At 32.9% G+C, this 27482-nt stretch overlaps 1 protein-coding gene across 13 annotated transcripts in view; it reads right to left on the bottom strand.

Moving 5' to 3' along the window:
- ADGRL2 (adhesion G protein-coupled receptor L2) overlaps positions 1 to 27482 on the bottom strand; it is a 179698-nt gene that overhangs the window by 138441 nt on the left and 13775 nt on the right. For 10 of the 13 annotated variants that reach the window (XM_060024192.1, XM_060024220.1, XM_060024203.1 and 7 more), the window contains exon 2: positions 7226 to 7398. In XM_060024192.1, the coding sequence (XP_059880175.1) occupies positions 7226 to 7298 (73 nt within the window). In that variant the 5' untranslated portion in view covers positions 7299 to 7398. Of the gene's footprint in view, positions 1 to 7225; positions 17314 to 21167; positions 26590 to 27482 lie in introns of those variants that run through there. The other 3 variants (XM_060024229.1, XM_060024184.1, XM_060024174.1) reach the window with 3 other exon arrangements.

The raw sequence follows: 27482 nt of genomic DNA, 5'->3' as shown, positions 1-27482 counted from the left end.
TGATGCTTTCACACAGTCGTCAAAGAGAAGTATAACCCTTCCAAAAAGCCAGTTTGGAAGATGTATACATGCCTGATATAATAATCAGAGTTCTAGAATTCCAGTCCCAAGAAACAACCAAATATGATGAAAAAGACATATAGATATTTATTTTATACTTGAAAGAAATTAGGTTCAAATGGCCAACAGGTAGAGAGGGAGGATTAAATCAGTTTTGACATATACATGATAAATTACAATGCAGCTGTTAAAATCTATTATCTAAATATATAATGACAGGGTAATACAAGTTATGATAATAAAGTGGGAAAAATCAGAATATAAAAGTATATGGAAATGAAGAACATAATTTTGTTTTATACATTGTAATTTTGTTTTTATCATGTGTGTTGGGGAAAAAGAAGGAAATGTATGGTGGTTATATCAAGGTCTAGAATTATGAAAAATTTTAAATGCTTATCTTAATTTTCTTATGTTGTATCTTTTCTCATAAGAACGTATTACATTCAAAATCAGGAGGAGGGGAAAGCTTTTAGGAAAAATAAACCCTCAAAGCAAGAATAATAGCAAACATAAAAGTCAAATTCAGGAGAGTCCCATGCTCATAAGAAGGGATTATAAATGTTTTTGCTTCCAGAAGCTCTTATATGGAATTCCCTTCTCAGCCTTACATTTTAGCCAAAAGATCCGGGGCCGAGGCTAGATATTCTCCTGGAATCACTTCTGTCAATTTGACAAAAGGAGTAAAAGAATAGGGTTGAAAGATGTCATGAGATATTCACTAATCCACATTGATGTCTAATACATGTAGACTGCACGGCTGTCATATGTCGTTCTCTGTCTTGCAGGAGGTGAAAAGAAAATAAAGACTACCATAGGGTACCAAGCATATGTTTCAGTAAGACTTCCTTAGTAATGTGGCAGATAAATAGTTCTTTGAGGGCTTCCCTGGTGGCGCAGTGGTTGAGAGTCCGCCTGCCGATGCAGGGGACACAGGTTCGTGCCCCGGTCTGGGAAGATCCCACATGGCGCGGAGCGGCTGGGCCCGTGAGCCATGGCCGCTGAGCCTGTGCGTCCGGAGCCTGTGCTCCGCAACGGGAGAGGCCACAACAGTGAGAGGCCCGCGTACCACAAAAAAAAAAAGAAAGTTCTTTGAGAACTACCAGTTCTACATTAATACTCAGATGTGCTCAATCATTTGTATTATCTTATTCTCTAATACCACGACCTAGTATATAAAAAAGTGAAAAGGTACATTAATTCCAGAAATGAGGCAAGAGATTCATCACGATTGAAATTACTTAGTAAGGAGTAATGAACACAATTACCGTTCAGAAAAATTAAGGTGCTTTACATGTCTCCTGTGCTTTTAATTAAGCCACCTTTAATACACTATTGATTATTTCAAAATATAATAGTAACGGTGATAAATGTCTAATATTAATGTAAAATCAGTATTTCAAAAATTTACTTCTGTATGGACAAGTTTATGACCTCTTTACTTTTAGCAAATTACTTCATAACAGATTTATTAAATAAAATATTTGATTCAGTCTTTTCTGTCAGAATATGGAGGTTTGCAAAAATTAAGCAGCCAAGCAATACAGTGTTATTAAGGTCTGTGTGTAACACACTGATTTTGTAACACTTTTCTACCAGCAATAGACCTATTAGTGAATCAACAGAGATTATGGATAAGTCAACCTTTCTAAACACTGGAAAAAGAAGCAAAAGAGGATGAAATAGGGTGGGAAGTGGGGAGGAAAAGTAGGGAGAAGAAAAAAATCAACAAGCAAGCACTAGAATTAATCTCTATATATACTAAATATGGCATAATTTAACACTGAATATTGGTATCTAAAATAACAAAAGTATACTCCAAATTAACTTTTTTAAAGATGCCAGGGTATCCAGTAAGTTTAATCTTATTTTTTTTTCAATTTTGAGTCATAATCAGAACTCATATACCTTGCTCTTAAATCCTGGTAGTACTGTAAGGCATTTGGTTTTTACAAGATCAGAGGCAATGTCATATAATATGTAAGTGGCATTAATATTTATATTTTTGAAAATGAATTACATCAGAACCTATGCAGAAGAACGCTGCTGCAATCAAACTACATTGCACTCACATAACACAAAAGAATATTTAGTGTCCTAAGAGCAATATAGTTAGGTACTTTCTTAAGGAATAAAATCGCATTAATCTGCACTAAAAATATAAATAATCATTTAAAAAAATGCTTTGTTTTATATCAATGTTAATTTACATAATTTGCAAATTTAAAAAATAAGGTTACATTTGCCTGCAGCAAACATGGATATACCATACAATTCCTATTAATTTAATGGGAGTTGTGACCCCCATTAAGTTTAATAGGAGTCATACGGCCAAATCCCCATGTACCTTGCTGAAAATTTACCTCCTAGCTTTAAACTAATCAAATAATCTGAAATGAACAAAAGCAGTCAATTTTGCTAGACTGGGAAATGTAAAGTCCCTACAGTAAAGTCAATTCAGCATTATGATGGCAATGGCCACGTAGTTAATCCCAGCAAGAAAAAGAACAAGGTTATAACAGTGAGAAGAGACAAACTGAAGCAAGGTGGTTTAGGAGTGCAGAAAACAACATTTACCCATCACAGAAAATACGTTCTGTTTTTTCCAATGTGGAGTCAATTTTCCAATTTTTTTCTTTCTTAGTACAATGTCTAAAAAGAGTAAAAACAAAAATCCCTTTTTGAAGCCTAAAATTATGCCCAAGGAGCCTGATCAGACGGATAAAGAACCATATGAAAAGAACCATAGATAACTGGTTACAACTTCTGAATCACAGTGAATTAAATCATAATTTTTTCTGGAAAAACTTTTTAAGAAGTTACTTTATAGCCACAGCCATGCAACCATATACCTCACCTCAACTACCCGTACACCAGATTACAGTGTTTCTTAAGTGTGATGCTGAGCAACATGAGCCTCATCCCAGAAATTTTTCAGAAATGCAAATGCCTGGGCCCCACCCCAGACCTTCTAGGTGATTCTTATGCTCAAGTTTGAGAACTACTGCAATACTTTATTTCACATCCATGCTGTTCTCTCTCGGTTGGTTTTTTCTCCACCACCATGCTCACCACTGCCTTTATCTAGCTTGTGCAGCTCATACTGAGATTCAGCTCAAGAATCATCATCACTTCAGGCTGGAAGCATTTCTTGACACACACTCAATGCTTCTGGAGTATCACCATCATGGCACTTATCACCCTGTTATTACAACTGTTTATTGTCCCTCTACCAACTATTAAGACCACGACCCTCTTCAAAGATTTATGCTATTCAGTGACGGATACAGAATAAGTGCTTACCATAAGCCAGGCATTGTTCTAGGCATTTGCATGTTGATGAACAACAAAAAAGATCCCTGCCCTTGTGAAGATGACATTCTGTGTGTGTGTGTGTGTGTGTGTGTGTGTGTGTGTGTAAATATAAATTCTGTACATTTTATTACATGTATGCATCAATAAAAGAATGAAAGATATAAAGAATAAATATAGGTCTGAATTATTCTAATCTTTCTTAAGTTTAACCTTGGAGAACGAAGTTACTATTCCTTCCACTAAATTATAGACCATTCTGAAAAAAATATTTATAGGCCAAAACAGGTTTTTTAAATTCATAAGTGACCCCTAGATCTACTATTTTCCTGCCACTCAACTAGCAAAAAGATCCTACAGCCAAACATCATTTTTTACTAAGACATAATTAACACAAAAATCATTGTAAAATGTGCTTAGAGAATTTAAAAGTACAGTAAAAACTGCTAAGATACTATTTCTACAGCTATGTTCTTAAATTTTCTTGATGTATATAAATAAATATGTAAAGCTGTATCTATGTGGCATTTTTACCTGGCATAATATTTTCTTTGAAATAAGGATAAGCAACAATGTAATTCAAGTTAATTAACTAAAATTTCGACTAATGAAATCTAATTACATACTCACTGCATAAAGAATTCAACCTGAAATCCGTATTACCTACTTCGCTGAAGAACTGCTATTATTTGTAACTTGTCACTTGAGCAAGCCTTCATATATCTGACTTATGCTGGCCAGGGCTCCATTATATAGCATAATTTAATTCTCTAGGACACAAAAATTCAATTTACTTTCCTACTTACTGATACATGTTTCCACAGTGGGTTACTTGGCTTGTAAAAATTGGCCAAAAGAATCAAAGCACCCCAGTTTCTCAACAAAACTGATTTTTAAAGTGCTAGATATTAGTCCTCTAAGAGTAAAATAAATTCTAAAAAAACTTACAAAATATTGTGGAAGTTTGGTCTTTTATAGTCATTTTTTATTTGAAAATTCTAAACATAATTTTCAAAAAAACACAGGAGAGACTTTAAGAATAAATAAAACACCGTTCCTGCTTTGCAAAAACCAGTAAATTTTAACGGGTAAGACTTTATTCTTAAACACTAATTGACAGAAATGGAGAAGATAAGCTAATTCTAACAATTAAACCTTTATATAATTAGCTTTTACCATGGTAAAACTTAAAAAAAAATGTTTAGTGATTTGCTCTTTAACATGCACACAAAACATGACATATTTATAATGTTTGCCTGGACTTAGAACAAATACATAATTCCTCCTTGCATATATGGAAATTTACCTCTCATACATACAGATGTAAAACAAATCCAAAATTATGTTAAGCCTTTAAAATCATACACTAAGGTAAAACACTACTGTAAACAGGAGAAAAGAAAGCTCTGAAAAGGAAGGCACGGTCCATGGCTGAATACAATACACAGGCTTGTTTTATTTAAAAACAAAATCTTATTTAGCTGCTACTACTTAAAAATCTAACGACTGGTTTCTGTTGAAAAGTCAGAAGACTGGCAAAACCAGGCTAAACACTGGAAAGGCAACCGTGGTTCCTCCAGCAAACACTTTCCTGCTTGCTGCAGACCTCCACTGGCCTGCTGCACTCAAGTTACTTTGCCTGCTTGGCCAAATAGGTAGGTGTTTGAGGTTTTGACCCCTGCACAAGACCACAAGCTCCTGAAGAGCAGGACCTGTGCCTTGTGCATTTTTGAACCCCAAGCACCTGGCTCAATTTAGTCACTCAATAAATGAGGAAGGAGGGAGGAAACCATCTAGAAAACCTTATCTGAGCTTACCGGCAAACATCCAGGAGCTGATAAAAAAAGTGCTCATAGCTATAAGATTTGAAAAAGTAACAATCATGTAAGGGCCCTGAAGAAACTTAATGGCTGAATAATTAAATTTATATCTTCTTCCCTGTGCTCTCATACCCCACTTTGATTGGTTTTCTCTATAGGTGTTCACAAAGCATTATCTGCTTGCTGGCAATAAAGGACTATCATGTCGCGTAAAACTTTTCTAAGACAAAACCACGTGACACTGGATCAATGTTCTAACAGTGAAGTGCACAGTAACTCTGTATACCCTCACAGTTAGTAGTGTGGGTTCGTCCTAGGTTCTTTTTACCTGTAGGAGGGAACTACTTCAAAAGCAACACCCCCTGGCCTGATGCACCAAAAATGAAATTTCTCTTAACAACAGATATGCATCCTGACCTGATAGGTGACACTAGAAATAAAACTGCAGTATCTCATGAAAAAGTCTCTGGTTTGCTAGCCCCCTGCTGAGTTAAGCTACTGTGCCAGCAAAGTAGTCTCTATCTTGATTGGAAAATTTTTTATTATGTGGACTAATGAGCCATTGATCTACAACTGGAATCTTTTTAAATGTATAAAAACATTCAAACATAACAGCAGGAATTCAGTTAGTTTTTCCCTCTAAAAAAACAGTTGCAAAATTATAGACTATACACAAGATTTTCATAACAATCCAAGCCAGAGATTCATATTATTAACTCAGTTTCTGCTCGTTGTTTATCATTACAGTACTATTCATTCAGACATTACATTTTAATGTCAGATTTGATGTATCTTTCAATTCTGATGCAAAAAGCAATATCTTCTGAAAATAAAATATTAACCCATTTGTAACTTTCATGTGTGACAAATCCAAGTGAGCATTATTTACTTTCTGAATACAGAAGTTCTTATGTTAAAATTTTTCTCAACTTGTTATTTATCTGAATTATATTATTAAGTTATGTCAATATATTGAAAGTAGGGGACTGGGACAGCAAGGAGAAGTGATGAAACATAATTTTGGAACAAGCAATTCAAACAGAATTCTTTCGGAAAAATGTTAACATTTTGAAGCTTATTACAAAGACATTAGAATAAAAAGCTTCTATCTATTAGTTGACAGTATGCCTTTTTTTCCATCTCCGATTTTATTAACAGGTATAAATGGGATCATTTAAAAGTACATATATAGCCAATTTAAAAATTCCAAGACATTTTCTTCAAGAATATTTAATTGTGACCAAAAAATCCATTATATTTTACATGCATTTCTCCGAGATTTTGCATTCTTTCACAGATTTTACAAGTTTAATATAATTTCATGCTGAATACAATGACTGCCACTACCAACTAGCTATAAAATTAACACATCTTAGCCCCACATTAACTTCTGACCTGCTCTGTAAAAAGCACCTGGAAGGGTGTTATTTTCACATGGAAATAACATGTAAGACTAAAGAAATAACGGATACCAGAAAATCCATATAGTAATTATGGTTTCAACTATTTCATTAACCCTCTAAAGTGTCTTTACTTCTTTAAAAATCAGGTCTGTCTTCAATAAAGATAACATTAGAAAGGAAGCACTACAAAAAATAACTTTTTCCAGAAAATATAAAAAGAATGTATTTAGAAGTTTTAGAAAAATGACCACACTTAAGTAGCACACAAAACTAAAGATGAAATCAAAGAGTTGCCACAAAATATTTTCAATTTTACTGGCATAAATTCAGTCAACAAATGTAACATATATACCAAAGCAAAGCTTTCATTTAGTTCTCTCAGGATTATTTACAATGATTATATTTACAAATGTATGTAAAATATAAATTCAGATTTATATCACTTTCTATAATATGTAGCTGTGTAATGAAAATAATTCAACCACCAGAAAAAGAATATGACATTCAGGAAATCTTTTTAACACTTAATTCTAAAATAATAAAAAATACTCATTCGAGCCACTTCTACATAAAAAAAAAGATTGCATAGTTTAAGTTCTCCTGAACTTAAAATTTAAACTGTTACCTTACCTTCTGTATTCGGTAAGAAGCTGATTATAATGATAAACCACAGGCTTCGCATTCTGCAACCAGAAGACACCATTATTGATCCCTTTAAATATTTTCTTTGTATTCCTTAATGAATCTAGTTATAAATGTCCAGCTTCATCGAACCCAGCAGTCTGCATCATTGATCCTCATATCTGAAAAACAAACAAATCCATCATTTACTCTATGGTCCTGCAATGTCACAAAAGATGAAAAAATAATAATAACAACAACTCCTCTCTTTCCCTCCTTTCCTCCCTCCTTCTCCTAAGTATAAAAAAAGGGCATATATTTTGATTCTGTATGCAACAGGAAGTTGCTCCTATACACTGGATATCTGAGCTTTGCATTCTGGAAACAATCAAAACCCCCCAAAATTAAAGGTAGTCAGAATATATGAATTCACATAATAGTTATATAATTTCCAAAGATAAATTTTTCTTTGAAAAGATTAAAAAGTTATTCTAGAATAATATATCTGCCTTTCAATGCCACGTATTAGTCATTTTATCAAAGTACTAGCTTTGGTACACAATACCTCCAACAAAATTTCATAAATACATACACTTTCTTTGTTTCTAGTGATGGTAACAGCAGTATTATCTACTCTTTTATCCTGTTACCTTGCAAAGTACATTACAGATATAATGAAACAGTTTATTCTTCTATTCAACGGTGTACAATTTTTAATATATGGTTGTACTTTATATCATAATGACATTCCAAACACCACATAGCAAACTGTTATTTATCTGGTTACTAGTTATTCATAAAGGGAGCAGTTTAATAAAATGATTGCTCTTAACTATTTTATTTTAAACTTTTAGATTTTCATGTATCAGTTTTTCTTACAGCAAAACTTAGTAAGATCAAACCCATATCCTTGAGTAGTTTAGTCCATCCACTGGACGAAAATAAAACCGCAGGCCATGATGATTATATCTCCAAGGTTGCATCACTATTTTTAAAAAACCAAGGGAGGGGTGGCAAAGAATATAAAAACCAAGAGCCAAGTTTAATTCTGACTAGCCCTTAAGGACACAGTTCTTCAAATGCAGAGGATACAAAAACTTCAGAAGTGATTTAATCAGCATTTCTAAGTTCCCAGAATCACGTGAAACCAGGTTATTTGCTGGGTTCTACTGAAGTGTTTTACTGCTTTCTGGGGTAGCATGAGGAATCAAAGAGTAAATACCAGCCTTACAATACACACATACTATGAAGGCAGTTCCAAAATATATACAGCCTCCTGATATAGCTTCTGAGGGTAAAGAAATTACAAATTCTTCCTTTAAAGTTTTCCCATCCTATCCTTAACCTGGTGCAAATAAAGAGTTTTTTTTAAGTGGAGCACTGAAAGTTACATGAGGTTGTGTCTATAACGCAAATCAAATGAACTCTTGCATAATTTAGATGCTATCACTAAAGCATAAAGAAAATTTAGAAAACCAAATTTCCCTAGATAACTTTTGAGTTCTCTGTTTCACATTATCTGAGCTACTCTGCATTTGCTACATTCTTTATGCATCATATGTGATTCTATTAGCAGGTCACTATATTCTGCTATCACTTCCCTACAATGTAACTTCAATGGAAAAGGGGTCAGATGCTAAATGGTTTGGAACACTTATGCTACAAAGTCACTATCTTGCTTCACCAACACACAGAAAGAAGGTAAAAAATTAATCTGAAGTCATTATCTAGTGTTTAAATATGAAGACCCATAAAACCACAAAAGGAACTAGCAAGATATTTTTGTCATAAGAAGTTTATTTTATCATGCCTATAGTTTCTGAGATAAAACTGCTTCCATATACACCTCCATGATTCATAATCAGCCCAGTTTTTTTAGCTCCCTCTGAAACCTGTGAAGACAATTACGTATCATAATGAGGGAATCAGCACTGGCATTACCAAGTTTTAAGAACACCTCAGATGTTCTTAGAAATAAAACAAAAACAAAGGGAAAAGCAAGCTTCTTCCTCTGCATGCCAAAAATATAAAAAGAAGAATGATACATCAAAAATTAATCTGACGGAGGAGACACATGGCACACAACCCTGAAAAACTGGCTGGCTCTCTATTCATTTTTCACTCTGAGCTCCCAAAGACTATTCAAAAGACAAAATCAAAAGTAAACCTTCCATTTACAACTGCTGTGCAAAGTACCTGCCTTAAAACTGCAAGCTATTTTATATAAAGCACAGAGAGAAGTCAGATAATTTCATGGCCTGTCATATCAAAAAGGCTAATCAGTGAATAATTTCTTACTACAGACTGGTCAATGATTGGCTCAAGCAATTAGAATAAATTTAATATGTGGAAGAGGTGCATTAATTTTACTTGCAGTAATTAAGTCAGCCTTTGGAATGCTCCCGATTTAAGCAAAGAATCCTGACTACCCAGGTTTTGGTTGTAATGGGTACTTTCATTTCAATGAACTAATGCATACAGGCTGCGTGCCCACATGCACAACCCTTGAACACATTTCCACTTTCTTAAAGCGATCCAAGATCGGTCTGTCTTTGGTCATCCGCTATTTGAAAGAGTCCTTGTTTGTGGGAAGAAAGAGAAGGAAGAAATCAGGGACTGACGACTGCCTTGTAAGAGACAGCTGCCAAGATAGGAAAACCTCTGTTAGTGAAGGGAAAAGGAGGAGGAAACCACACAACCCAGACCTCTTTTGTGGTCTCTGGCCAGGATAGAATATTTTATGAACTGATTTTAACTATATGCTCTAGTCAACTATGAGACTTAGTATAAATGACTGTTTCTAACAAACAGAAAGAGATTCTGGAATGTAATAAAATCATGGCTTCTTTCGCCCAAATAAAGCTTAAGTCCGTCCATCTGTCTGTGCAATGAGTAAAAGAATATCAAATTTATTTTTCTCATTCTGCTATCTACATCAAATCACTTTCACAGCAAATAAAATTATTTTCTAAAGTTCAAGCTTTAAATGCAATTTTGAAAACAGTCAAAAGATTTTACTGCTGTGATCCAAATTAAAAACAACCTTCCATTAAAGAAATTAATGAAAACTGAAATACTTAGCAGACCATAATCAGCTAAGGATAGAATGAATAAATAATCAAACATGGTGAAACTAATCCCAAGAAAACTGCTCCTAAATCAAACTGGAGCCACAAGACACTCGCTGGCATAGATGGAGCCAACAGACTCTATATAACTACCTGCAAAATGAAGCTCAGTATAAGTGTCTCACAACGCAAAACAAGAACAAAAACAAGGAACAAAACCAGAAAAGGGCTATTAAACTTTCTTTCAACAAACAGAAAAGATTAAGTGACTCCCCATATTAAAAACCAGTTTGTCCTTAGATTTTTAGAAAAACTCTTCCCAAGAACTTCAGGGAAAAATTGGGAGGGTAAAGGCACAGATGAAACCCCACATAATGCTAAGTAACAGTTCATTGCTTAATAAAAACTGAAACAGAACATTTTTACTCAAACTACAAGTGACTATTTCTTTTCTTATCCTTCAAATAAGGGGATTCAAACTATTTCATCCTAACTTTGTTTCTATAACCACCTGCCATTGTCTACCAAACCTCTGTCAAGATTTTTTTTAGAGTAAGTATCCTATTACTCTGTCATGTAAAAAGTCAATTAATGCATCATTAATACTAAACCTTCCAAAGCTGAACAATGACTTCCAGGAACATGCCTCAGCATTGTTTATATCCCAACAGTCCTCAATGTTTTATACACTACTTACAATGTACAGTTAGCTGTAGCCTTTCAGACAGTAACCTGCTTATATTTATTAGCTGCATTAAACATCCCATGCCTTAAACTGTCAGCAAAATTAAGAAACCATTACTAATCAGTTTTAATATTTGTGTATTTATGTTACATTACTAAGAAATCACATTTAACCTTATATATGATATCTGTCTAGCAAAAATAGAAAAAAAATAAAACCCATTTGTTGAAAAGCATCAATGAAACAAGTAGGATACAGCATGCTTCAAATTAATGAGAGAAAAAGATAATTTATTTTTTTCTAAAAATGGTTAACTGAGTTGATATTCTACTAAGTGCAAAGACACTAAAATTCATATCTAAAGCTTTATCTTTGGACACTTTATCTCATGGACACTGAACTACTGTGAACACCGGATATTACACCCAAACAACCATAAGTATGAGAACCGGAAAGGCAAAGAGACATATTAAGCAGGAAACCTACCAAAGTTACCCATCCTTGTTACTATGCACTAATGCTGTATAAAATGAAACATTCACACTTTGTGTCAGCCTAAAATTCTATGCACTAAGTGTATGTCAATTTTAAATGAGAGCTAAAGACAGCTGTACAAAATCAGTCTTTCTGATCTAATTTGTGCTATAAAATTATAGTCACTATGGGAAAGAATTTACTAACTAAAGAAAGCTGCTTTTCTATGTTTTACCAAAACAACAATAACAACAGCAACAGGATGATATTAACCCCACTCTGCCCCCACTCCAAAGATTTAGAAAATAAAAAATAAATTGTAGAATTTCCCCTTCTCGTTAACATAGGAGAAAACATCAACACCCTTGGGATTTTTCTTTCAGTAAGTTGCCTAAGTAAACCCTTGTTATCACTAATCAGAAAGCCTTTTTTAGCTCCAGACATTTGACGTTCTTTTCGCGTTGGACTTTATTTTCCCTTCACGAAGATAGGGCTGGGGTTGGAAATGCTAATAGCGATTTTAAAACCACGTGGACAACCAATAGTCGCCACCCTCTTTCTGTTTCATTTCTGCAGATATTGGTATCAAATATAGAGTACTTTAATTACACCATTTATACTAAAGTCCCCTTAACATTCATTTTTGATCTTACCCTTTATTGAAACTTCTTCATCATTGTGAAGGTATAAATTCTCCTGTGAGAGGACTTAGAAGAGTAGAAAGGAGAAGAGTTCAGGAATGCTCCCAGTAAATTATATCTGCTATCTGCTATGATATCTAGGAGTCATGCTGAGCATGCAAAAGAGGCTTGTAGCTGTGGACTCTGGAGGCACAATGCAGGGCAGTCTGCCATTCTCTTCATTAAAATGCTTCCAGTTGAAATAATAAAAACAAATGGCTGTCATTTTCAAACCAACATGGGGGACATTTTATGACTGAACATAAAGCTGCAAATGAAGTATCAAAAGAAAAGGAAAAAGTGAAGCTACATGCCCAGTTCAAAATATTACCTTATATAACATGAAAGTTGATGGCGTGCCCAACTTTTACATCAAAAAAAATCATAAATCCATTGGTTTAAAATATTTTGTATTTATTGTTAAATTACAATACACCTACAATATTGAATTTAGTTCTTTCCCCATTTGGGGGAAAGGGAAAGCTATTTTTAAATAGCACTCCTCTCCAAAGTTAAAACTTTTGATTTCTTCTTAACTTTCTAATGGTCTAGAATTCTCGTGCAGTATTTTTGAGTTGAATATAAATTATGGGTACCAAGGCCAAAAATATTTCCTGAGTGCCTACTGCGTGTGAAATACTGTATCAGACACATATCAGTAATCCTTAAAAGGCCAATATCATAAAGGTCAGAAGTCTGAGGTTCAGAAAAGTTAACTCCTTTACTGGAAGTTACTCAGCTAGCAGGCAGCAAAGCTTGAATTCCAATCAAGGCTAATTACAAGGACATTCTTTCTTAGTTGCTAAGTTATTCATTCAGCAAACATTTACTGAGGATCTATTACATGCTGTGTACTGAGGAACCCAAGAGACAAAACTCCTAACCCTCAGGGAGATTACATTCTAGCTCAAAAATAACCCTTTCTAAATAGAAAGCTACAATTGCCTGGCACAGAGTTAGGTACCTCCAAAATGATAAAGCTACACAGATAAACTAAATAGTTTACTTACATTATTCATGAAATCTTCACAACAACCTGCGAAATATAAATTATTATCCCCAATTTGCCTTAAAATGAGAATACCTAACCTGTACAAGGACAGTAAACAACAGCAGGGCTGGGATATAAGACCATGTTCTAAAACCACTATTGCCACGAATTAAGTAGTTCAGATAAGCCTACTCACTTTATGTGTTTTATTGTCTTTCCTTTTGGAATAAAAAATACAAACGGAACAAAGTCATTTTGGGATTATGAAAGTGACGAAATACAAAAAAAATAATGAGTTGCTTTTCAAAATGTTTACATGAGTAAAACTAACATCCCTTAGGTAATGATAGCTAAATGTTAACTTAATTTTTAGTATTTCCAGTTAAGCTATCTTAATTTTATTCATTTACAGGGCTATTTAAAGTGCTCACGATATATGTTATAAATTAACAAATTATTCTAGATGAATCTTATGAGCCAAAATACCTGAGAAGTTGCTTACAAGTCAAAATTATAAACCTAAGTATTTCCTCAAATATAATTAACAATGGAAAGAACATTTTAATGTCAACTTCTGTGATATTATGGTCTCTTCACTGTTCAGGCAAATAGAAAAGAAAAAATCCAATGTTGCTCACGAGATGCAATCTTATCCTTGGCTCACTACACTGGATCCTTTGTTCATAAATCATTGTTACTAGCCATTCTTTGAATCAATATTCAGATTCCCTCTTGGTCTCTATGTACAACCACTAAATGAAATAATAATGACCCAGGATCTGTCGTATATTAGATCATCAATATCACCATCAGGAGTTTCTTAAAGGTAATGAGGTAATCTGAGTAAAATATGTCAAATGAACTTAAAAATGAAAAATTAACTACAAAGAACACACGGTAAGAAGCTGAAAAAAATTTTCTGAAGTATATAGCACATTGCCTTTTGTAATCAATAAATGATAAAACTCAGCTGCAAGCTATGTCAATATATATAGCGTCATCTCAACTTGCAATTCTAAAATAAAATAAATAATATTAACAGTAAAATTGCATGTATGTCAGTTTAGGTCAATGACTATCTAGTGATTACATTCCAGATATTTTTGATATTGAGTACTGAAATGAGTGTTACCTATTCATTCATTATATTTACTTTATATACTGGCCCTGTGTTAGGCTCTAAAGGGATTATAAACAGATGAAGATATGACTGCCACTTTCAAAAAGTTAATAATCTTCTAAGGAGAATTAAATACATAAGAAAATGATTAAGACCCCAAATATGAATTAATTAATAACTGTTAAACTCCCAAAAAGTTAGTGACAATAAATATATTTTATACCAAAATAATGAAAGAAAAGAGAAATAAAAGCAGTTTATAGACCTGTGTTTCCCTTGAGATGTGTACTTAGGTCAACCAATATCATCTTAATGACAAGAGCCCAAGACTGAGATGAGGAACACAGTCTAGAATCCTGGTTTAACCTACCACTATGAGTGCTGGGACAAATCACAATCATCTAAGCCTCAAATTCAGCAACTATATACAAGGATAGGAATACACAATAAATTTACTATTCCATTATTTTCTCAATTATTCCAATAACATGTATATGGTCCTGATTCCATCTTAAGTAATCTTAAAGGAGATTTTTAAGGGTTATTGCAATATGTTTCACTAAAAGCTTGTCTCTTATCAAAATATCTCTCAGCAATTACTTTAATAATTCAGAGTTTTAAAATTACATCTAAAAGAGTTGCTATTACAAAAAACATTTTTTGAAACCTACCTACAGATTACATTACAGATTATTACATCAGCAGCCATAATACAATAACCTGAGACTCATTCAGCTCACATATTTCACACTCCGCCTTTGTGGGAAAACGCACATGATCAAACAGCAAGACGACATGCTTTTTCCAGAAAAAGCAAGTTCCTGTGCCTTAGCCCACGTTAGTCTCCATTAAGCCCTACATTCCATACCATACACTCTGTGTCTACAAGCAAAACTCAAAATAACAGTATGTTATTGAGTGGTAAAGAAAAAGTATATATCAATTATTTCTGAAAATTAACTTAATGAACAACATTAGAAATAAAGTTTCAGTTTAAGTGAATGAACGAGAACAGACTCTTACTTCCAGTGTTCGACTGATATTCTATGTGGTCAGCATGTCTGATTCCTCTAAAGAGCATTAGAAGACATATGGGAAGGCAAGAAAAATGTTTATAGATAATATTTTAAAACATAATGGACTGAGTCATTTTTAATGATTGTTAAAAAAATTTAAAACTTTAGTTCATTAAAAACTTAAAATATAACATGTTTTATGTCTAGTGCTTCTTAACTAGTGACTCATGGAGTGAGGGAGGTATGTGGTTTTTAGAAAAGGGATTTTCAACATTAAAATATAATTTTATAACCTCTGTTAAAATTTCAAGGACTTCCCTGGTGGCTCAGTTGTTAAGAATCTGCCTGCCAATGCAGGGGACACAGGTTCGAGCCCTGGTCCGGGAAGATCCCACATGCCACGCAGCAACTAAGCCCGTGTGCCACAACTACTGAGTCTGCGCTCTAGAGCCCATGAGCCACAACTACTGAGGCTGTGCACCACAACCACTAAGCCCATGTGCCACAACAACTGAAGCCCGCATGCCTAGAGCCCGTGCTCCGCAACAAGAGAAGCTACTGCAGCGAGAAGCCCATGCACTGCAACGAAGAGTAGCCCTTACTCGCCGCAACTAGAGAAAGCCCGCACGCAGCGATGAAGACCCAACACAGCCAAAAAAAAGCCAAAAAAAAAAGCAATGTTTAATAAAAAGAAACATAGGTTATAAAAAGCTGAGAAAAATTGACTAGAAGCTTGAATTACTTGCCGAGACTCTCTTACTTGGTAAAGGACATGTTATTTTTGCAGTATTTCATTAATTTTTTATAAATTTTCCAAATCAGAAAACTGATATTTGAGGAAAATATATCCCTCGTTGCCACTCCACATACAAAGCAAAAAACTGAGCTTAATAAGAATAACTTCCAAAGATAACAACCAGTAATTCTTCAGCTCTCTTAAGCTAAAAACTATCAATAATATCCCATTATGTTTAGAAAAATTAGAAGCAAGGAATTATGTAGACTGATACTATACAGAAGAGATCAGGAACCTTTTTTCTGTAGAGGACCATATAAGTAAATATTTTAGGCTTTAAGGACCGTAGAGCCTCCGTCACAACTATACACTTCTCCCTTTGTAGCATGAAACCCACCATAGACAATGTGTAATGAATAAGCATGGCTGTGTGTCAATAAACTTTACTGCAAAAATTGCCAGCCAGGCAGTTTACTAACTCCTGCTATAGATTAACCGATACAAGATGGAGATAACTGAATGCAGTTCGGTCAAATAATGAACTGACCAATAACCATCAACATCTACCAGAATATTCAAACCAACTTCAGTCTGTTATTTTAAGAAATTAATTTAAATGTAAAGGTAAGTTAACTACGCTGGAATGAGAAAAACAAAATAAAGCAGCATTATACTGACCAAAACAAATTAGTGTTTCAGTGTGTGTATAACAGAGCCATATGTACAGCTTACAGTGCTTGGGGAGCAACTCCAGAAAAGAAAATAAAAGGCATTACCACAATAACCTATCTTACTACTTTGGCAGGAGAGAATGTAAAACCAATCAAAACAGTAAGTAATGGGAGGCTGAAAAGCAATGAGGTTTGGACAAGACCCCTGAGGTATTCTACCATTAGTATGATGGTTTCAAATAGCTGTTGGTAAAAGTGGCTTCAAACTCGTGAAACTTCTGTCATCACTGCTACTCACCCATATGAAACACTGGATATATCCCAGTCCCACATTGTATTCAAAAGGAGACTACTAAATTCTAATTTGTTGAATTTCTGCTATAAAGCTAAAAATTCTACAAGGCCAGAATCACCAATCTTACTCCAAAAAAATTATGAAGTCACAATAAATGCATACATTTCTGTTAGAACAAAAGAATTTTTAGAGTTTTCCAATTCCTTATATCCAGGCTCTTCCCAATCAATATTTGATTGTTACTATTATAATAAATATTTTTACTTTCTGCAAGCTAATGTTACCTAAAATTGAATAGTCACACTATAACATGCCATAAGAATAATATTTCTAAGCTACAATTAATAGGTAACCACATTTAAAACACATCAGCTAAACTTTTCTCTCTATCTATATATATATACATACATATATATATATATAAAAGACAAAAGAGTGTCTATATATATAAGACAAAAGAGTGGAGGTTACAAATTTTTAATAAGAGCATTATATTATGGTAGTAATAATCTAGGTGGTTTACTGGAAGTGAAGTGGATTACTGTAAATGAAATTTTAAAAATGTCCTTTCCATTTTACAGATAACACAAAATGACTTTTTTCATGTCTCTGGCGATAAGGATAGATCTGCCACACATTTAAATGGTGCCTTCATACTTCCCACCCTGACTCATGAATTAATAATTTAGTGACATTAATACAAGAAGATAAATGATAAAAAGGTTAAGGCGCATGGGCCAACCATACACACATACTTCTTTGAGCGCAGTTAATACTTCTCTGCCAATTACAGCTAAAACTTTTTAACTGTTTTCAACAGCATTTTTACAATCTAAGTAGCAGCTTATGCGCACACAATTTCACACAATTCAGGCTTAAATTTCCTGCTGGTACCAAACAATCATTCTAGGGGATTAAAGTGCAACATCTGTTAACATTAATAATGTTTTATATAGTCCTATGTATTAATGAAGCCTCTATACCATTATTAGTCTCCTAAAAAACCTTCTAGGCCAAAATACTGATTCAACATGAATTACACATTTATGCTTTACAGTAACAAAGAAATGCATTAGTGTGACATGGTAAAATAAAAAAATCACACCCACTATGAAGTGACAGATTTCCTTTGACCCGAGCTTGCTAAGTGTGCATGCAAAGATACATATACACACAAATGAAATTAACTGTCTCTAAGTTTTCAAAACCAAAAATCCTCTGGAGCATTATTCATTAAGTTTGGATAAAATACAGTTCTGTGAATATAAAAGGTACTTCATTTTAAAGTGGTACTCATTCACTCACAGTTTTATCAATTCTTTTTCTGAAATGTTTTAATCCCCTCTCATTCTCTTCATTCCTTCTGCCCTGACCTCTTTCTCTCTCAACTTCTGTAAAAATCTCGCGGCTAATTTCTTGCCCTCCATCCAGCTTGCCAACCTCCATTAGACTGCTCTTCCTAATTCCACTCTAAACCATAAAAATGTGTAAAACTGGAACCAATTCTAGAAATCACTTTATATATGAGACAAAGAAAACACTTGGGGTTGTGACTTAACAAAGGCAGACCTCAGAACTGCTGATTTTCAAATTTTCTCTTAAGTACATATATTATTATCTCACTGTAGTTTAATTATCACAACAAACCTAGTATCTCTATTTTAACAACAGAGGGACTGGAGGGGCGGTGGTAAAAGGAAGAAGTTTTAAAAAAAAAAAGTGGCAAAAAGCAAACAACAAGAATAGAGCCCAAATAGATCTAACTTCAAAAATAATTCAACCCTCTACTTCTGTCAAACTTATTCGCTCAGTGATTCTGAATATGCCCTTCAAATTGACTTATATTCACGATTTTTTTTAACCATATAGAAAACATTCCCCTCCCTGCCACCTAAGAAAATTCCATACAGACTTAACAGGTTTAAAAGCCACCTATGACATAAAGCCAACTGGATCACCTCCAACTGAAAAACACCCCTCTTTCCAAAAATTCCTACAGTCATTGTACCATTTGTATAATAGTTATTATTGGGTTGTCTTATAACTCTTCTTCAATTAAGCTTTTAAACTATTTTTTAAACCTCTTTTGTCAAAATGTTCAATATTTATCTTTCTTCAATGTAAGTCTCTTCAAACCAAACCAAAAAAACGTCCAGGATACATACTCTGTTCAAAGCATTGAGGCTGGTACTGCAAGAAATACAATGATGTGGAAGATAAGGAAATGATACAAGGGCACAAATAACTTTACATAGTACTTAAATGTAATTAAGAAAGTAAGTGCTCCTTAGGGACCACAGCTTTTGCTCATCCCTTTAATCGATTCTGATAAGTAATGTAATATCCTGGTGATTAATAGAGTGAATATACAATAAATTAACCAGTTTTCTGGAAAATTATTATAATTTTCAATGAATTTCTTTTTTGGCTAACATCTAAACTTGGGAATGAACATCCTTTTTTTATTTCCTGTTCTTCCTCTTTAACTATTAAGGTAATTAATTCGATTTTTGGACCTAGGAGGCTTAACCTCACCTTGCACCTTTCCTAGCATATTTATGCTATTCCTTCTACCTGAAATCCCCTCTGCCAACCACTATTCCTTTTCTAAGACTCAGTTGAGGCCGATCACTTGACGATCTAACTCCCTCCTTCCCTCAACCTCCACAGCACACACCAGAGGAACACTGTCATTTGTGTACAAAATCACAAGTATCTAAAGTATCATTTTCAAAATTATCGTGAGCTAAATGAAAACAGGACCCATGGCTTTCACATCTATAACCTCAGTTCTGGGTACCCTTGCATAATGCCTGGCAAATAGCATATAATAAATGTTTTCAACAAAAAAGAAGGAAGGAAATTAGGTAAATAAAAAGGAGAGAGGGAGGAAGGGGTGAATGAATAAACTGAACTATGGGAAGTAATGTCCATGAATCGAGGGCAAGATGAAGAAAAGTGAATGAATTCAGAAACTGAAGTACAAAACTGAAACACAATTTTTTAAAACAACTGGAAACAAACGTAGAGATCTCCTAAAATAGGGATTTTTCAAGCATTTTTTTGAAATGTTTAATGTTTAATTAAATATTGAGGAATTGCCAATTTAAGGCACAAAAAATAAAAATGGCTATTTTTCACAAGTTTAATTTATCATTGTTTGGCATAAAATACTTTCCTGTTATCATTTGCAGAAGTCAAATAAACTCCCTCAAGGAAGTTTTAAAAACCACTGACCCTCCTCACTAACAGTGAGGAAGCAAAAATGTCCACAATTAGTGAGTGGAAAAACTAAACATGCAATTCAGGTCCAATCAAACTCCAGCAGAATAATCCCCTGATGAAGTTTTTCTTTAAAATACAGATTTCCTTCAACTTACGATGGGATTAAATCCCTATAAACCCATGAAAGTTGAAGATATCTAAGTCACAAATACATTTAATATACCTAACCTACCGAGCCTCATATATTAGCCTAGCCTACCTTAAATGTGCTCAGAACACTTACATTAGCCCACAGTTGGGCAAAATCATCTAACATAAAGCCTATTTCATAATAAAGTGTTGAATATCTCATATAACTTATTGAATACTATACTGAAAGTGAAAAACAGAATGACTGTATAGGTACACATATTTGTCATGGTGGCTGGGAGCCGAGGCTCACTGCCGCTGCCCAGCATCAAGAGAGTATTGTACTGCGTATAGCTAGCCCGGAAAAAATAAAAAATTAGAATTTGAAGTACGGTTTCTACTGAATGCATATCGCTTTTGCACCACAGTAAAGTCAAAAAATCCTCAGTCAAACCACCGTAAATCGAGGACCATCTGTATTTGAAAATTCAATAAGTGAAATACTGAAAGTAACTTAAAATCTTTTAAAGTATTAGAGAATGTGAAATTATATAAAACTATATTAAGTATACCTGAGAAATTTGCTTTTAAATAAAAACAGGATGGGGTAAATAAACAAAGTTGACATTTATTTTCAAAGTACACTAGAAGTGCAAGATAATTTCTTCTTGCAAAAATTTTTGACGAAGTAGGCTTCCACATCTACATATTCTCCCAGCAATATTTTGAATTTGAGAACACACCGTTTCCAACAGTGAAATTCCTCCCAAAAGTCAATTGTTTTAAATAAGGTCAGCATAAAGGTACAATACAGTTTTATCACCATTCAGAACAAAGAATGAAAAAAATTAAAATCCACACCTCTTTTCTCCTCCAATATTATGGGACTGACGTTAGCACTCTTAATTCAATGCCAGTCTTGGGCTTATATCTCACCTCTGTATGAAAAAACAGTAAATTTCACACTGGGAATTAAACTTCAGCTTTAGTTTGCAATTAAGGTATCTGACGTTGCCTATAATGCATATGGCATTGCAGATTTATTTCTTTTTAGCATTTTTTATTTACTAAAGCTGTTGAAAAACCATGGCTACTTCTAAATCCTAACTTTCCACCCTTCCTCAGACTAGCATTTGCAATTAAACTGACTTTAATATACAAGTCAAGCAATGGTGACAATAAATCTAAGCAGCTCGTTTGCAGAAAGATATCTAAATATTAAATATGAAATTTAACAGGTTTTAATAATTAAATGGTAATTGTAAATGGTACAATATATATGTCTGTCCTAATTTGGGAAGACGAGCTTCTCACATAATACTCATCAAACTAAATACAAGAAATTGTTCAGGCATTTCACTAAATTAAAATCTTGAAACCCTACAGCTACAATGTACAAATTTAGATTTTATTAATACTTTAAATCAAACCATAGTTATTATTCAGTTTCCTATTATGCAATTTATAGTCTTTGGCTATGAATACAAGAACCTCATGTAAAACACAAATATACACCTGAAACTAGCACAATATTGTAAATCAACTATACTCCAGTATAAAATAAAAAATAAATTTAATAAATCTACAAAATAAATAAAACACAAATAAACCAAAAAACTAAACCTTACAGCCTCAGATCCACATAATAAAAATTTTCACTTTAATCAGCACTTAAAAAAACATGAATATCACTTAAACATATGCAGGTATATACTCAAGAATATTTTTAGAGATATCTATAAAGGAAGCAAAATTATAATTTTTCACAGGTCACATTAAAAATATACGTATCAACTTGAAGCAATTTTTGCACAGCCAATATTCTTTAGGCGCAATGCACACACCTCAAAGCATTGTCAGAAAAATGGGCTCGTTCCTCCTCCCTTGCTCTCAACAGGCCAATGGCAGGAATGAATGACTCGTATAGAACCTAGCTCTTCCTCTACCCTGAGTTCAATCAATGGCCAAATTCTGTCCCAACACTACAAAACTTTGCCACACTGTCTACTGCCACTGCCACTCACCTGGACTGTCATCCACACTTTCTAAGTAGGTTCCGTTTCCTCCAGTATTTCCCTACTCTAGTTCATTGGTTACACCACCATGACCGTCAGCAATTAAATTTAACACTTTCTCAACAGAAAAATATTAACAGCTTTTTATGGCCTTCATGAGAAAGTCTAATCATAGCACAGTAGGCTCTTCATAAACACGCCCCTAACTAACATCCCAGTTTCATCTCCTTCCACTTCCTGGGCAATTTGTACCCTCCATACACAGCCTCCTTAAGGTACCATTTTCTGCCTTTGTTTTCCCTGACCTTTACCTCTGACTTCTCCTCCTTAAAAAGCCTGCATCTACTGAAATCCTCCTCTGCCTTCAGGTCTATTTAAATGGATTCTTTTTTCTATATTATTCATTCTGAATTCACTCCCCCTACCCTATATTTCCACAGTCTTTCCTCTAAACTTCAGGTTGGCATGTCATTACGGTATGCCTTATATTATAATTATTTGTGGAAATGTCTGTTTCTCTGATGAGATTTTAAGTACCTAGAGAGCACAGTCCTTATACAGTACATTTCTTCAGACAGGGCCTTAATAAATGGCTGTTGATCTAAAATGAAGAATTAAAGTCCCAAAGTTAATGGATACCTAGATGAGAAATGTGCTTATAGATAAAACTGCTCTTGTAAAGAGCAAAACACAATAAATATTTCAAAATATAGACTTTAAGACCAATGAAAGTAAATACATACTTTCGGTCTGGCAATTTTGACAAACTTGGTACTAGAAGTTCTGTCACATTTTTAAAACCACACATGCTGTCATAATAACTTCTGTGGCATTGCAAGAAACCAAAAATAACATCTTGAAGGTAAAATCCAAAACATTATAAACACTGTGAATTATTAAAATAAACCCAAGCCCTTACCTGTCATTTATACACGTGCAACATTGCCAGGAAAGGTTGCTCTGAACTACAGAAACATAATGTACTTTGAAAACATACCTGCACGTGAAATACCCTATATTTCAAAAGATTTGGGTATGACTTTTACTTTAATTAAACTCTCAAGAGAATTCTTTTATATACTAAAAATTCTCTATGACTGTGCATCTGAATACAATTTAATTTATCAAAACTGGGAGTAAGTTGTAGGATAATGGCAAAAGTTGGATCGCTCTGGCTTAGTGATTTCTTCTGACCTTGAGAAACCTATAAATTGCACAACATAGAATGGTAACAAGGCTGACACAGAAATTAAGATTTGCTTCTTTCAATTTTACCTTTATGATCTTATTTGTACACTATAAATGTCCCTATAAATTAAAAGTTGGTTTAAGGAGTTTTAGGTAGATTAACAGTCTTGAATATAAGTTAACCAAAAATGGAAAATCTGTCTTTCAGCTAAACTACCAAATACACCATTAGGTATTTGCACTATACTGTGAAAGATAAAGATAAGTTTATGATTATTATATTTAGAATTAAGAACAATTTTCAGTTTTTTAATATTTGTAATATATTACATACATATTAAACCAAAAACTATGCTGTTTTAGATTTGTTATCATTCAATTCTTTATCTATTGCGCGTGCACAGAATCAATAAAACTCAAAGTCCATATAAAGGAATCTCACTACCAAAGACAGGGAGACTCTAATTTCCAATAAATTGTTTGTTAAAATAATTTTCAATCTATTCATAAATCTTGCAGCAACAACAACAAAAATGAACTGAAGTCCCATCTTTAAACCTGTTTCTATACCATCATGATAGGTGATTTAAAAAATTTTAACCTAGATGTCAAACACTTATACTTCATCAATTTTTGATTGTATGTTAAAATTATGTAAAATATTGAAGCTTTCATGAGCACTCAGCATTAAAAAGTCAATTTGATAAGGAATGAATGTTCAAATAGATAAGCAGAGCTTTAAAAATTCAGAATCGTATAGCTGTGATACCGTCCAAAAGTTAACCTTTATAAGCCCTGTTAATGAAAATTTTAGCTAAAATTACATTCTGTTTCCCGGAATCCTTCCTAATAGTTTTAGTCTGACTTTCTACCTACTTGATTTATTGACACCTGTTATAGTTCCCTATCTAAAAGCCTATTCTTATACAGGGCTGCATATATTTTCTACTCTTTTTAGATCTCTTTTATGTAATAAATATAATGTCAACAAATTAAAACAGTAAAAGTACCACAAAGGTTTATCTAAGTTGTAGATTCTAACAGAAATGATGAGAGAAAATCAATAGAAACTTGTCTTACACATAATGCAATAATTTGTAAGTTTAGATAATAGACAGAGCCTAATTTTCAGCCAAATCCTGGCCAATAACTAATACATGTATTTTCCTTACCATATTTTGATTGAAACAAATCTAAATAAAGTAGGATGGCAGGCCAATCAAAGGCAACATCTGTGCTACGTAGTTGCCCATACCAATCTTTTTTATACAAACTACCTTATTTTTTCTTTTAAATAATTTTATTCACAACACAAATTTAATTATAGGATGGCAGTATATATGCATTCCTCAAACTGTCATTTAAGATGCTTCAATGAAAAGCTTCTATATTTTCTTTGAGAAAAAAATGCATGAAATAGTTTTTATTTTGTAGGTTGAATAAAAGTATGCAAATATAAAAAGCTCACACATATGCTATAATGAATGATCAATTATCAGGCCCAATATTAAAAAAATGTTTTACAAGAGTTGAATAATGCCAAGCATAAAGGTATAGCAAATATCCTTTTTTAATTATGGAGGCCTTAATATATATTAAGTCATACGGAAACACTTTGAAGACCACCACCAAATAATGAGATTCCACGTTACATGAAAAAACTGTACACTGATAGAAATCACTAAATGTTTATCTTGGCTATCTTTAGGAGGTCAAACAGCAGTTTACTTGGGAAGTCAAATGAAAAACATGACAATTTTTTTAAAAGGAGAAATAAGGCCCTCAGCCATCAATTCAGAAATGAGTAACATCACATTATTAAAACAACTGAAGAAAACATTCTATCAGAGGGAATGTCAAAAATACTAAATCAATATACAAAATACTAAAATGATGTTCTTAAGAATGCAAAAAATATCTGACATTATCATCAATTTTATAAGTATGTTGGAGTTTGCGATGACTTACTCCTTAAAAACAGGCAAAATCAGTTTTAATAAAGTAAGCTAACAAATTAAAGCTATATTTTAGTTTATTTTCAATTAAAAGTTAACATCTTGGTGAGTTAATTGCAACCCTCTTGATAGCTCCTCTTGGTTTTCACAGAATTAACAGGCAATATAGAGAATGAAGCTATTAGTATATGTAATCTACAAGATTCTCAATATTCTTAAAATACTTAAGCAATGGTTGTACTATAGGGTTTTCAACTTAGTATTGTTCTAAAGAGCTCTAATTCTTATTCTCTAATTTCTTTAAAGGATATTCTTAAACTATTAAAAATCAATTCTAAATGTTTTTGAAAAATTCAACTCTAGAAAATGTGAATTCTAAGGTACTTAAGATTTGTTCCTGGGTTTTTTAATCATGTAATATTATTAACTGAATAATAATTGTCTTAAAAGATATCTATTCTCATTTTAATGAAACCAATTATAGGTTTCCAGGCTGAAATGTCTAAAGAACTTATGTACTTAACGTATAACACAATACCAAAAAATTAGTTAAGAAAAAAAAACACATGGGAGATGTGGGAGAGTGACTACATTATTAAAACAGCCAAATATAAAAGTTACGACTGACCATCAAGTTTATTATAATTCTATGTCACCACAGTTCTACAAAATATTTTACAAGCGCTAATCAACCCTAAAGTCCTATAGCGATCACGAAGATAGTAAAATGCTTTGAGAACTGTGTTCTTAAATACCTTAGTGTGTTGCAGCTGTTATCTGAATCCCACATAGCAAAGAGTTAAAGATTTTTTTGAAGTGTAATTCAAGTCATTTCATAGGCCCAGGTATTTATTTTTACATTAGTTATTGGGGGCCAGTAACTACTACTAAGAGATAACAGAGCATTTGTTATGATGCTCTGACAAGTAGTAAAATGCTGGGCTAAGCCTTTTTGTTGAACCTAAACCAACTTTTTACATAGGGCCACTCAACTACCTTTCTGCTTTGACTTACATTTGGTCAAAACAAAAATGCCTTTTGAATCAATAAACTGATTTAAAGAGCATTAAATATAAACTAATTTTTAAAAAAACATTACATAAAAATTCAATGATTCAATAGGTTTTCTTTTCCTTCTTAAATATAAATCTCAAAAAAGGTTTTATGAATCATATTTATATTGAAATATGGAAAGCAAATATGAGACAAAATTATCCATAAGTAAAATGCATCAGTATTTTATTTTGAATTTCAGATATTTCCTTAGGTATTGTATTTATTTTTATATAAGGCAATACAATTATGCCTAAATTATTGGAGATAATTTGTAACATCTTTTTCTTACAAAAATAGCATACTTTTTATTAAAAATACATAACATCTTATAACTTACTCTTTTTAGAAATGAATCGAAATTTGATATTCTAGGGTCTTAACATTTTCACTCTTTAATGCAGTTCTGAATTAACAATATTATGTGAATGTCACAAAATCATGTTCTACGAAGTATACATAATAAAAAGTCTTTTTTTTTCAATTTGAATAAATCTATCAAATAGATGAAAGGAAACGCCTTTGAAACATAAAGGCAAAAATAAATACTGTTTATTTTTATAATTAAAATGAAAACTGTAGTTTTTAAATCCTGGTAATAAGGCAATTTAAAATACATTTAAAAATTATTTTCCAATACAGTTATGAAAACATGCAGATTCACAGTTTTGCATTCCAGACTCTTCATATAGGTATATACAAAATTTTGAAGAAATATTATCTAGGCTTTACTACAGTTTTGTTAATTTCTGTTTAAGATGTTAACATGTTAAAATATTTGGCTTCAGTTCAAACAGTAAAAAGGTATCAAGTCTTTTTTTTAATAGGAATTTCTATTTTTATAAAACTTATACTAAAAAAAGATTATTTCAAATGTACATTCATAACACATATTACCCTTATCTGGAGAATTATTCTTTATATTATATTATCCTCATAGCTTATTTAAAAAAGCGATCTGCTCA

The sequence above is a fragment of the Delphinus delphis genome, chromosome 1 (genome assembly GCF_949987515.2).
Source record: "Delphinus delphis chromosome 1, mDelDel1.2, whole genome shotgun sequence".
In the NCBI taxonomy this organism is placed as follows: Eukaryota; Metazoa; Chordata; class Mammalia; order Artiodactyla; family Delphinidae; genus Delphinus; species Delphinus delphis.
The sequence above is the reverse complement of the archived record's forward strand: the minus strand, read 5'-3'. Positions and strand labels throughout refer to the sequence as shown.